The following is a 13,129-nucleotide window of genomic DNA, read 5'->3' on the forward strand; positions in this document are numbered from 1 at the left end:
TTGGGAGGTTCCAGGTACAGACCTTGCCCTCAATGAGCTTACAATCTAGTGATTAATACTGACCAATAAATTAAACAGTAAAGTGAGGGCAAAGTGGAGTGAGGGCCAAGACAACAGACCACAGAGGCATACAAAGGAGGTAGAGATGAATGGGAGGTGAAACAAGTCATGTAGATTAAAAGATTCTTACATGTTAACCTGAGAAACACTTTCTCCTTTGGTGAAAGGAGAAGCACATCTCTTCTTTAGTTTGAAAAGAGCTCAAAGTTTACTCCTCGAAGAACCTTCCCTTCATTAATTGCATTCTTTTAGTGATGCATAAGCAATCTAAAGGAAATGCTGACAATGTATTAAGCAAACTTCCAACAGGAAAGCTACTGTTATATTAAGGGATACTTTGATCTCCTTGTTAAGGCTGGTTTCGTCAGAATTATGTAATGCAATGTCTGCTTGCACATCTGATTCCATTGTGCTTTATGAGTGCTTATTTCTTCCCCAGTGAACTAGTTTGGACACAAACTAAAATTGTAATTTGAGTTAGTGCATGTTATCATTTCTGTAAAAATGATTTAATTGATGAGGATGTGTAGGCACCGTGCTTCAGCTAGGAGTTTTGATTCTGTGAGCAAACTGGTGCAAAAAGTTACCTGATATGTATATTATAGACTATATAGAGGGCAATGCTTTAAATGCTATTTACAGTCATTAATGCATTACTCACTAAGTTTTTTATTTTATCACCTCTCATCTTTCTCTAAAGTGAGAAAGATGAGAGATGATAAAATATTGACACCTCCATTTCCAGTGATGTTTGTCTTTTAACTGCTCCTTCATACTGAGAATTTCTGTTCCTAGGGCTGTTATCTGTAATTACCTCACATACATGGCCACAAATAATCCTTTTTAATCATGAGTGAGAAAACTTTGAACTTTGGACAGGCCAACTAGGAAATATTTTAGGCTTTGTGGGACATGTCGTTTCTGCTGCAACACTCAACTAATTGTTGCACTGGAAAAGTAGCCATAGACAGTATGTAAACAAATGGGCATGGCAGTGCTCCAATAAAGCTGCAGTTACAAAAACAGCTACTAGGCCACTTCTGGCCCGCAGGCCAGTTCACCACCCTGGAAGGCCTTGTTAAGCTGGCATGTGACCCTAGTCTTGCATTGGGAACTCAAAAGCACATCTCATTTTACACTGAAAAAGTTTGAAGTTCACTCCTCTAAGAATCTGTCCTTCCATAATCGTAGCCTGTCCATAAACCTATCAACACCAGACCTTTCCTCTCCCAGCCTCTTAAGCACATCAGAATCTTTTGTGTAATTGTTGCCTTTATCTGCATACCTGTTCATGTTAGCTATCTGCTTGTGTATCTTGTACCCTGTAGACTAGAGGATTCTTGTGGGTAGGCATTTTGTCTGAGCCTTTTTACAGAGCCCCCAACACTTAGTACAACTTTAAGTACCCAGTGCATAAACATCTATTCATTAAGAACAGATTTTATTTTTAAAAGGTAGAACAGAGAGAGAAAACATAAACACCAGCCATTTGCTTAACTTTAGTTATAAAAAAAGAAAATCTTGATATTGATAATAAGTCATACCTGATGCATTGAAGGTTTTTACTATAGTGATTTTAGTTTTTTCTGCAAAGAAGCAATTTAAATATTAGAGCAGAATTGTCGCTTGTTTTTAATAAACAATTTGCCACAAGTATCATTTTAGTGAAGTGCAAGAAAAATCATACTGTTGACACCTTTAAGACACTGTTGGTCATCTCAGCAACAGAATAAATGGGAATCTCATAAGCTTATGAAATAACACTGGGCTTGGGTGGGCCTGGGAGTTGGATTCCCGTGTTTACCCAGTTAGACCACAAGCATCAGAGATCCTACTGCTTGTGAAATTCTACTTCAATTTCCATATGCTGTTGCTCATCAAATGAATGTGGATTTATGCTTCAGATACATAGAATTAAGTCACCACCAGGACCTTCAGGTTGTAAAGAACAGATGATTCTGAATAAAAAGTAATGGATACAGTAATCTAAAATATGATTTAAAATCTAAAATATGATTCCTCTGCAATCAAAAAAGTGTCCTGTAATTGTCTTTAGGAATCAATATAGCATTATTCCTATTATACTGAGAAATAAAACTATTCTCAGAGAGGTTGAGACTATCAAAGTACAGTCATACAACAAGTTCACAGAACCAGGACAGAGCTGTTCTATCAATGACTTGCAGGCAACTATTAACACACTCTGAAGATGCAGCCTTAGAAATATATTCCCAACACACTTTGGGGGCAGAGACCATGGTTCATTTCTCAGATAATGGAGAATTGGGTTCAGAAATCATTGCTATAAGGATGGCAAATTAGAAGAGGCTGTGTTCAGGGCACAGATTTTCCAAGTCTTGTCTCCTTGTAAAGAAGTCTTGTCTTCTGGAGGAAACATAAAGCTTATATATATATTGGAGGAAAAACTAAAGAATGATGACATCATACTAACAAGTGTCCATTGTATATATTATATATGAGTTTCTGTTTCAACATATGACTGATCCATGGACACTGGTGGTAATTACAGAGGCTGACAGTATTTTGCATTATTGTTAAGAATCCTTTATGTATTGTTTGCCCTGACACTTTCCATTCCAGAGCAAACAAAACACAACTGTGAAATGAACTGATTCTAGTAACAAAAGAGCTTTCAGGGGAAAATGTTCAACATCACCAATAATCAAGAATGCAAAATAGAACCTAAGGAATTAAAAGATTTCATAATATATTATGTAGCTCCAGCTTTCAACAAAGTACAATGGCAGACATTCTCATCTACCCTAGCAGGAATGTTGCTGGGTACAACTTTTCTAGAAGATAACTTGCAAGTAGGTATCAAGGACCTTAACATATTCATAATGCTGTCCTACTAAGTCCAGTTATTCAAGTGCATCCTGTAGAAATCAGGATGAATGTAAAGATATTGGCATAAGAATATTCTCTGCATCAATTCCTATTAGAAAAGTAGAAACAGCTTTAATGTTCAATATGTGGTATAAATAGAATATTATGTCAGTAATAGTAAGAGACACTGAAAATATTTATAATTTAATATGAAGTGAAAGGCTGTTTTATATATACATGTTATATATATGATATATATGATATTGATTGGAAATATGCCACTTTATTAACAGTAATAGTCTTAGAGAAGTAACTTTAAAGATGATTTTTATTTTCTTCTTTGTGAGTTTTTTACTTTTTTTGAGTTAATATATATATTACTATTACAATACAAATAATATTATTTTAAATAATATTATTTTAATATGTGCTATGAACATACATGTTGGAATTTCAAGAGTGTAGTGACACCAGAATAATAGTTCAATGTCAAAGTAAAATGGGTAATAAATCAACAGAGGCACAGGAAACAGACAAGGAGATAACCTTTCCTAGCCCAGTAGACAAAACAAGTGAGAACCCCAAGAAGCGAAGAAGACAAATAATGATATGTAGAAATAATTTAATATTACCTGTTTTGTTTAAAGTAGATAATACACTAGAAGTAGCATCTGAAATAAAATAACAAATATTAGCCGCCTATTGGCATGGTTACACAAATATGCCAGTCTTCCTATGTTCCTTCAATATCTCAATTTTCCCAAAATCCTAGAGAAGGTAAGAGAATTTTGCAAAGTCCAGCTGACGCTGGCATAGACACTGTGCACCCCTCACTTCTGTATTCTCCAACTGTGAACAAGTATTTATTCATTCAAAATGTTTTTCCTGAACACAAGACAGGAAAGATTTAAGTACATTATATAACCACAACTTATGTGTTTAAAAAACAGCAACACTCCTATAGTTATTAGATTTAAATAAAGTCACCTATGTTGTATAATATTTTCTCCTTTTTTTACTATTATAATGATAGTACCTTAGTGATATGCTATTTCCACAGTTAATACCAGCTTTTATAGTCCTGTGGAAACTTAATACAGTTTTACCAAGTGGTATACTCTTACAAAACAATCTTTAAGAAATTCTAATTTAAATTTGGAGTTCTTGAACATTATATTCAAGTAACTTTTAGGAAAATAAGAGTTCAGTTTAAAATACTTCTTTAAGCAAAGATCATTTTTTAATTTATTATTCTGGATGAGATTTTAGATATAAAAAAGGACCTGTATTACATTATCACACTTAACAAAACAAAACAAAACAAAATATAAAATGGTATCCAAAAACTACTTGCCAAAACTATTTTGAAAATATTCTTTCATTATAAAAAGTAATTGCACATAAGAATGATAATGTTTGGCCCTTCCCATTGGAACAAATACGAATTTAAACTAGCTTTGATCATGTGAACTGCCTCATCAACTTAAGTTGCTGCCTTAGCAACTTAACCACCAACCAACCGCACGGTGAGATTTTATTTTAGCAGAGGGATTGTGAAGTGCTGGTTCTGACTATAACAAGCTGGAAGGCTTCTACCCAGAGGGGAGGGCTGCAGAGCTGGCTACAGAGGGGAGCGGACAGAGTGTGTTCTGCCTGCCTCCCTGAGTATAGCCCAGTTCTTTGCCCTTTTCCCTAGCATGATGAAGAAGCAGCTTCTTTTTCACTTCATACTATTTAGAAATTGACAAATCATCAGTAAAAAGGTGGCACTTGAACACTATGTGCCTGCAAGTCCATGTCAGATCACATTAAAATCACTGGATGTGCTTTTCACATTAAACAATATGTCATTTAAATTGTATTGGCATTGAGTTAGAGAACAAGGTAACAAGATGCCTAAAATGTGACTGGTAATTCTTTTCTTTCACAGAAACCAGGTACAGTGGTAGAGGGTTATCTTTTTTCGTGACAATTAGAATTTTGTCATTTAATCAGCGAGCTTAACTCACTCTCTAGGGTGGGCAGTTTTGTGTGTGGGGGGGTGGCTTTTTGTGTGATGGCTTTTTTTTGGGTTTTGGTTACTCAAATATAGAAACGTTCAACTCAATTCATTATCCTCGTGTTCATATTCAGGGTTAGCAATTTTCACTTGCTTCAGGAAAATCCTTACCATTGAGGCTTGTTGTTTCAACCTCTTTTGTCCCGAGGGAAAAAACAATACAAAGGTACAGTGTAATTAAATCAAAAACTTAACAAATTGAACTAAATCTAGGTTTAAAGTTTTTCAAAATCTTGCCTGGAGTACCATTGGAGTTGGGGACAAAACCAACAAAAGATGATGATTCAGCTGTAGGAGGGAAAAAAAATTTCAGGTTAATTCTTTCAAACATTTTTTTTTTTTTTATGTTTTAAGGAAGGAGTTAGAACTTTTGAGATACAATTATGAGAGTAGTAGAGAACGTGCTGTCATACCAATTTAAAGTTAAATCTGCAGCTCTCAGATTCATCCAGTGAGTATAACTTAGCTGGAGAATTGTAGGGAGAGAACCCAGGAGTGCCACTATCTCATTTTACAGATGAAGAACCTGAGGGTCATGAGAACAAAGCCCGTTCCCGCCTATGGAATATTACAGAGATAAGTTTTGGAACTATGCCAACAAGTGAGATCTATTGTTTTCAAAATTTTTCAGCCAGAGAGTTCTGCAAAGCATTTTATACTTTAAATAATTTGTCGAACCACAATTATGAAACATATTGGCATGAGTTTCAGTCTGCTATAATAATACCTAGTGGACCTTCCCATGGTGAATTTAAGATTTAGAAAAAAACTAAAAACAGTGCCACCATTCAATTCTGTACTACCTAACATAATTTCCTGTAAGTGAATTTAAAATATGGTTGCTATGAAGACAAACTATAGATTTCCCTTGGAAAAACTCCACTTATACTCAGGTCAACTATGCACATTTTGCATGTTTAAACATTAAAAAGATCCAATGGCTTAACCTCCACATAAACAGAGGAAAAGTAAACACAAACATTTTACAACCAAAACAAGTTGTGCAGTAGGGGCCTGGTATTCGCTCTGTAAGGACATTTGGGTGTGGCAAAGCGCTTGGCTGGCCTGTGCGTTTAAACTGCTCATGTGTTGGCTGACACACACACACCCAGTCTGTCCTACATTATTGCTTCCACACTTTGTCATTCACTACATTTCCGTTTTTTAATTACCAAGGATATTTCTTGAGAAGATAGTACCTGAGCACTAAGATTCAATGCATCGCTATGGAATCCTTTGCTCATGGGGCAAAGCAAACTGGTCAAAGCTGGTTTTTAGTTAATGACCCTGAATTCTTCTCAATGTTAATGAATCGTAACCATTGAAACAAGAAGCCAGTGGGCACAGCAGCCTATCTGTCCCTGGAAGTACATGTGCTCTTGCCTTCCGGTTAACACAGCTACCCCACCACCCAGCACACCCATAACTGAACTAGTGTGCCCCCAGAACCCATTTCCCATTCCATGCAAACAAAATTTTGCAAAAAAATAAAACAACACAATTAAGTCTGGTGGAAACTGCTATACCAGGAGAAAAACACAGTGCTTCATTTTACCCTAGAAGCTTAGCAACTGGGGTGGAGGGCAAAGTGAAACAGTAGAAAGAGCTTGGGCTTTGGAGACTGTAGTCCTGGGTTGACTGTGCCCCATTCCTTACTATTCCTTACTAACTCATAACAGCTATAGTTAATATTCATTGAAAGTTTTCAGAAACTTTCAGATTTATGTGTTGTTTTATTTCATATTCATCATTACTCTATGAAGCAAGTACTATTATTCTCCCCAATTTACAGATGAAGAAACTGAGGCATACAGAAGTGAAAGAACTTGTTCAACCACATAGCTAGCAATGGGGTGGCACTGTGGTGGCCACGTTCAAGTCCAACTAGTCTAGCTCCAGAGACTAGATCAACATGATCAAGGGCTTCTTACTCTCTCTGACCGTCAGTTTCCTCATCTATAACATGAATAGCTGATTCCTGTGCTGCAACACTGGGAGAAGAAGGAGGTGTCTGTGGACTCCAAGCATGAGGCATGTAGTATGCACACAAGAAGCAATGGCTATTATCATACATTTTATTTAAGTGAACTAATTAATAACAGTAGCTCATTTTCATAAAATTTAAGGCAAACAGTTGACTCACTGCTTACCATAAAAGACTGTTCTGGAACAGAGTATACCAGAAAGAATACAGAAGTAGGAGTCAGAGAAGCCACATGTTGTTTCTGTGCAATGTAGGGCAAGAAGCTGGTGGCCTGAGATAAGTTTCTCAGTTGCTCCAGTCTTCACTGCCTCATCAACTCAGAGATGGGCGTGAGCCACTTTATCCCTGGGATCCTGTGCCAGCTAGCAGTCTCAAGCACAGCTCTCCTCCTGGTTCCTGCCCAGAAAGCACCTAGTTCTAAATTTCTCTTTATTTGCCTTCTCATTGCCACAAGTGCTAAACCCTTAGAAGTATTTTGAAAACTTTTCTTCTGGTGGGGTAATGAGCAAGAATATTTAAGAGAACATCTCATTCTTCAAATATAAGAACATTCCACATGTTTACCTTCCTTGATACTCTTCAATAGACTTGTGAATTACAATACTAAGAATAATGCTGGAGAACTTTAACACTTACTGTATAATAAAAACCCACAATTTATTCCCTGGCTTTGGCCAACAATGGGGGGGGGGGTGGATCACTGTGCCTGTCCTCTTGTCTGTCTGCTATTGATTGTTCAGGTGTAGATTAAATAACAACTGAATAACAATTTCAGGTGTAGATTGAATAAGCTTCATGAAAGAAAACAGTTTTGTTTATTTGACTACCTGTCATATTTAGCATGACATGCATATATTACAGAACTTTTAGAATGTTTTCCAGATATTCCCCAAAGTCATGAAATAACAATCTTACCAGATGGTGGTAAAACACTGGAATTATCAGCATTCTCTGTTGAAGAAAAAAGGTGTTTTAAATTAGTTTAGTTTCTTCAAGAATTCGTAGATTAGCATCTTTATTGGGAGAGAATGTAAGATCCATTGCAAATAGCTACCAAGAGAGGGCAGTATGCTAATCTATGATTTCCAGCAGCCTTCTTAGTACTTCACAATTCTCTACAAAGACCTCTCTGGTGAAGTAATTAGTTTGTAGCTGTTGATGGTGCGCTATATATTTTGTTACATAATGGTTTAATACATTTTTTAAAATGATGACTAAGTAGTTGTTGGCTAAAATTCATTAGAATTCATAAAAGTAAACGTATACATCTGCATAAATTAAACTTCCAATAAAACTGATTTCTTTTATATCTGTGAGCAGAGATTTTCTACCTAGTAAGCCACTTCTTTCTTATGAAAGAAACTAGATCAGATGCCTCTGGGGGTACAAGAAGCTTATTTTCTGGAAGTTGCTCAGATTCCTTAAAAATAATTCTTTTTCTTTATAAAAAATAAAACACACTAAACAAAAAGAAAAGAAAAGAAAAACCACCTATAATTTCATCATCCAGAGATAAACAACATTAACATTTTGGCATATATTCTTTTCTCTATGTGAGTTTGTGTATCCACATATATATACAGACGTGTGTATAGGTATTTATATGTACGATAAAAAGAATTATAGCACATAGACTATTTCTAACCTGATTTTCTCATGACAGTATATTCTGAGCATTACTCTGTATCAGTAAACAATTTTCCTCACCATTTGTGATGACTTCATAGCATTCATTGATTGGATATGCCATTAATTCATATAACAAAATTTCCTTCTGATGTGCACAATTTTTCACAATTACAAACAGCATAGCACTAAATTCTCTTGACTAAATTTTTGCATACATGCATACATTCATGGCTTTTTCTTGTAGAAGTTGCCAAATGCTCTACAGAAAACTGAACCAATTTATACTACTATTTTGTAGTACATGAGAATATTATTTACCCACATGATGTTATCTTATACATTTTTATTTATTTTTTTAATTATAAATAAGTGGTTATTTCCATAGTGGTTTCCAGAGGTACAATTAAAAAGAGAAGAATAAGTATGTCTGGAAGCTACAGTTGCACAGTGAAACATACCTGGGATCTTCCAGAAGTCTATTTTCCTGAAATGGTGGTAGGGTAGTGATTATTTTCAGAGATAATTAATTAAAACACAGTTCTGCCTAAAAGCAGGATTGAATGACTGTGCTTCAGTTCCCAGTTATCCTCAGCCAATGAAGTGAATATATACAGAGAGATTAGTGCATCGATGGGCTAATTTCACTGGAATCGACTCTTCCTTATTCTTTGTCCTTCAATATATCCCTCTTGCTATTTTAGTATTCCACCAAAGAGTCTGTTGAGTCAACAGGAGTTTAAATTTTTAAAATACTCTTGGGACTGCTACAAGACAACCAGTTATTCACACTTTGGTATGAATTAATTCTAATTGGCTGAATTTGCCTGCTCCTGTAGCAAAGACCTACCATTACTAGGCCATGTGGAAAAGCTCTGGGAAGAATCAACATTCAACATGGGCTGCTTCAAGAATGATAGTTATCAGTGTTGGCAGTGAGGTGGCGTGGGGGTGAAGTGTGGCAAGGGCAAGGAACTGCATGAAGGCACCAAGACAGAGTTTAGTACCAGGGAAGAAGAATGGAGAGTGATGCTGAAGGACAACAGAGGCTAATATTGCTTTCTTTACAGCTTTTCCCAGTGGCTGACCAATAATTTCAGTGTTCTACTGCTAAGTCCTTTGAGCAGAGCTGTAGAGCCACAGGGAACAGGGCTGACTTGAGTTGCACCTCTTTCTCAGGTGTTAGAGGTAACAGGAAAGCCACAGCAGAGAAGGAAGTTTACTAGGAAACCCACAAAGTGGGTCAGCCTTCTCTGGGTAGACAGGTCTGATAGGCGTGGACTCACAACCAAGAGGTAAAACTTCATCAAAATGTAGATGAAGATATAGACTAGGCCAGCCTGGAGACAGAGTGGGCCTCCTCCATCATGGAGCCTACAGGGCTCCTAAGAACAATCTAACAAAGATGAAGAAATGAAGCAATTAAAAAAAAAAAAGATTTTTTAATTGTTATTGTCCATTTTTTTCTTCTTCTAAGGATCCAATTTCTCAGTGACTAACATTTTATTCACTTTTTCTGTCTCTCATTACAATGCGCCACTCTTCCCTCCTGGTCCAGCATAAAGACATCCCCATAGACCTTACATTTTCCTGAACATAACCTCTGTTTCTCTTGGGTTCTGTCCTAACTTGCTTCCCATTTGTTATAATCAAAGAGGTGGTCGTCATTTCTAGTGAGTCATCTATTTGAGCTCCATGCCACTCTTAGGAGACAAAACATTTCCATTGTTAAAAAGATTCATAAACAAAGAAAGGAAAAACATTTAAATTTTTCAGAGTTTCCTTTGGAAACCTACAAAGAACACATTTTAAAGCATTATTCATTTGTTGAAGTCTTGATTTAAGTCAATAAATAATATTATTGTGATCTGTCTATAAAATGTACTCAGTATGACTCCCTAGTGATTTTTTTTTTTAAAAACAAAGCCCATATATTCCAATTAGGATAAGCAGAAGTTTGGCATGCATATTCCTAGTATGGAAGCCAAACAGAGAAACTAGAAACTCAAGAAACTGGCCCCCTCAACAGAGACTTTCCCCACGTCACCTCCCTGGCATTTTCTTTCAGAGTTATTGCTACCACCACCCAAACTCCACATGGCTAAGTGTGGTTTGACCACAACTTCCTGAATGCCCCTTTCATGGCCTCTTCAATTCCATATATCCAAGAACTGATCCTTCACCACTCCACATTTTTTCCATACCTTATCAATTCATGAATAGTACTAAATGCTTCAGTGGCTGCAGATCACTTCATAGTGCTGCACTTTAACCTGTTGCGCCACCAGGGAGGGCTGCCCTGTGGCATTTTTCTGCATGAAGAGTATACAATACTTAAATAGTACTGAATACTATTGAATTCTTCAACGGTATTGCTGGTAACACCAGACAATAATTTAAACTGGAAATGTCAGTGTATAAGTTTCCTGTTGCTGCTGTAACAAATTATCATCAACTGAGTGGTTTAAGACAACACGTTTTTGTTATGTTAGAGTTCTGTCAGTCAGAAGTGCAGTACAGGTCTCATTAGACTAGATTCAAAGTGTTGACAGGCTGCATTCCTTTCTGGAGACTCCTAAGGGAGAATGTGTATCCTCCTTATTTGGGTTATTGGCAGCATTCACTTCCTTGCGGTTGTAGGATGGAGGTCCTCATTTTGTTACTGGCTGTAAATTGAAGGCTGTTCCCAAATTCTAGAAGCCACCCACATTTCTTGACTCATGCCCCATTCTTCCATCTCCAAAACCAGCAACATTGGGATGGGGTAGGGTTGGGGAATCCTTCTGATGAAGCACCCCTATGACTCACTCTTCTGCCTTCCTCTTCCACTTTTTTTTCAGTAACTCAGATAATTAGATGGGGGTCCACCTTGGTACCTTATAATTATTTCCCCATCTTATAGTTCTTAACTTTAATCACTCCTGCATAGTCCTTTTGTTAAGTAAGGTAACATTTACAGATTCCAGATATTAGGACATGGATATTTGGGGGGGGGGTATTATTCTATCTATTATACTTAGAAATCTAGTTTTAAATTATGGAGAATATGAGTTGCAAACAACTACTCTTTATGCAGAAAAATGCCACAGGGTGCCCCTCCATGGTGGTGCAGTGAGTTAAAGTGCAGCACTATGACGTAATCTGCAGCCATTGCAGCATGAGTTCGACCCCCAGGCAGGGAGGAGGGAGGTGACCCACATGGCATGACAGACCTCTCCTGACCTGCCCATTGCTCCCCTCAACAGTGTAGTTCAGTCAGCCTACCAGATCAGCTCCCTACTCTGTCTCTGGTGAATCCAGACCTCTGTCCTGTACCCCAGTTCTTGCATGCATGCATAAATAAATCTTTAGAAATGAACAATGCCATGGGTTAAGTGAAGGGCCCAGAAACTCAGAGTTAGTATAAGCAATAGAGCTGAATTATAACCTAAGTTTCACCTACCGGCCACTGCTCATGACTCCTCCCACCCCCACCTCCCACCCCATAGCCAGTAGGCCCTCCTTGTCACATGGGGCTATTGCGAGGATTTAAAGAGAGATGATGTATGTGCAATAACAGTAATAACAAACATTGATGCTTCTTGTGAGCCAGGCATAAGCCTTACTAAGGGCTTCAAGGCATTTTATTATTTAGTCAGCCCACAACTCCATGATATATGTGAATTAATCAACACCTGTTCTTTCTAGTCCTTGAGAAACAGAGGCTGGTCAGAGTTTAATGACTTGTTCAGGCCTCACTGGCAATTCATATAGAGCTGTGACTTGAACCCGGGCTGTCTCACATCAGAACCTACCCTGCGAGTTTCTATTCTGTAGACCATAAACTAGTATGTAAATGTAGGGTAGTCTTAATAGTGCCCAATATCTCTCTCATATGACTCTTTCCCCCATGCCCCCTGCCCCCTGATAAATCGAGACTTTGATCACCTCATCTATGAGTGAAAGACTAGAACCCCAGAATCTTCTCATTTGAAGGGATCATAATGCCCTTTGCATCCAACTGCTTCCCCAGTGCAGTAAGTCATCCACTAAATGCACCCCATTGACCACCAATCCCAATTCAGTTCCCAAACAAGTTCTATCTTCCCCACACAGTAGGAATTACGCTGAAGTTTCCCAAAGTTTGCCTTACTAACATAAAAATCAGGAGGTTTTAAATAAAACTGCAAATCTTCACCCTTTCAATATTGGAAGTTTTAGAAAATTACACCTTTACATCAGCTCTCTGGCCCTTGAAAACATGTCATGATTGTAGAAACTGGTGAAGATGACTCCATTCTCTTTGTATCTGAAAGTATTCATTGATGTTTGGACATAAATTGTTAGGTACTGTGAGTTAACTTTTCTGGTGTACATCTTATGTTCCTGACTGGATCCTAAACTATTTGATATTTGATTATCCTCCAGGAATCTTTGTACCTAGTAGATGCTTTAAAATATTTTTGTATTGGCTGATGACATCATAAAGCAGCCTCTCTCAGTCAGGGATTAATCAGGAATCTGTGACAATTTGGTCAAGAGCAAGAATTTAATACAAATATTACAAAGAGTCA

General features: G+C 37.2%; 1 protein-coding gene across 2 annotated transcripts in view; it reads right to left on the minus strand.

Annotated features, from left to right (window-relative positions):
• ADGRG2 (adhesion G protein-coupled receptor G2) overlaps positions 1 to 13,129 on the minus strand; it is a 104,552-nt gene that overhangs the window by 32,074 nt on the left and 59,349 nt on the right. Inside the window, exons 4-8 of one of the 2 annotated variants that reach the window (XM_012730352.1) lie at positions 7,866 to 7,901; positions 5,213 to 5,254; positions 5,078 to 5,101; positions 3,540 to 3,578; positions 1,605 to 1,646 (exon numbers count right to left, since the gene is read on the minus strand). In XM_012730352.1, the coding sequence (XP_012585806.1) occupies positions 1,605 to 1,646; positions 3,540 to 3,578; positions 5,078 to 5,101; positions 5,213 to 5,254; positions 7,866 to 7,901 (183 nt within the window). The remainder of the gene's footprint in view (positions 1 to 1,604; positions 1,647 to 3,539; positions 3,579 to 5,077; positions 5,102 to 5,212; positions 5,255 to 7,865; positions 7,902 to 13,129) is intronic. The other variant, XM_012730353.1, reaches the window with a different exon arrangement.

This window comes from Condylura cristata, unplaced genomic scaffold (genome assembly GCF_000260355.1).
Source record: "Condylura cristata isolate star-nosed mole 26May11 unplaced genomic scaffold, ConCri1.0 scaffold00027, whole genome shotgun sequence".
Classification (NCBI taxonomy): domain Eukaryota; kingdom Metazoa; phylum Chordata; class Mammalia; order Eulipotyphla; family Talpidae; genus Condylura; species Condylura cristata.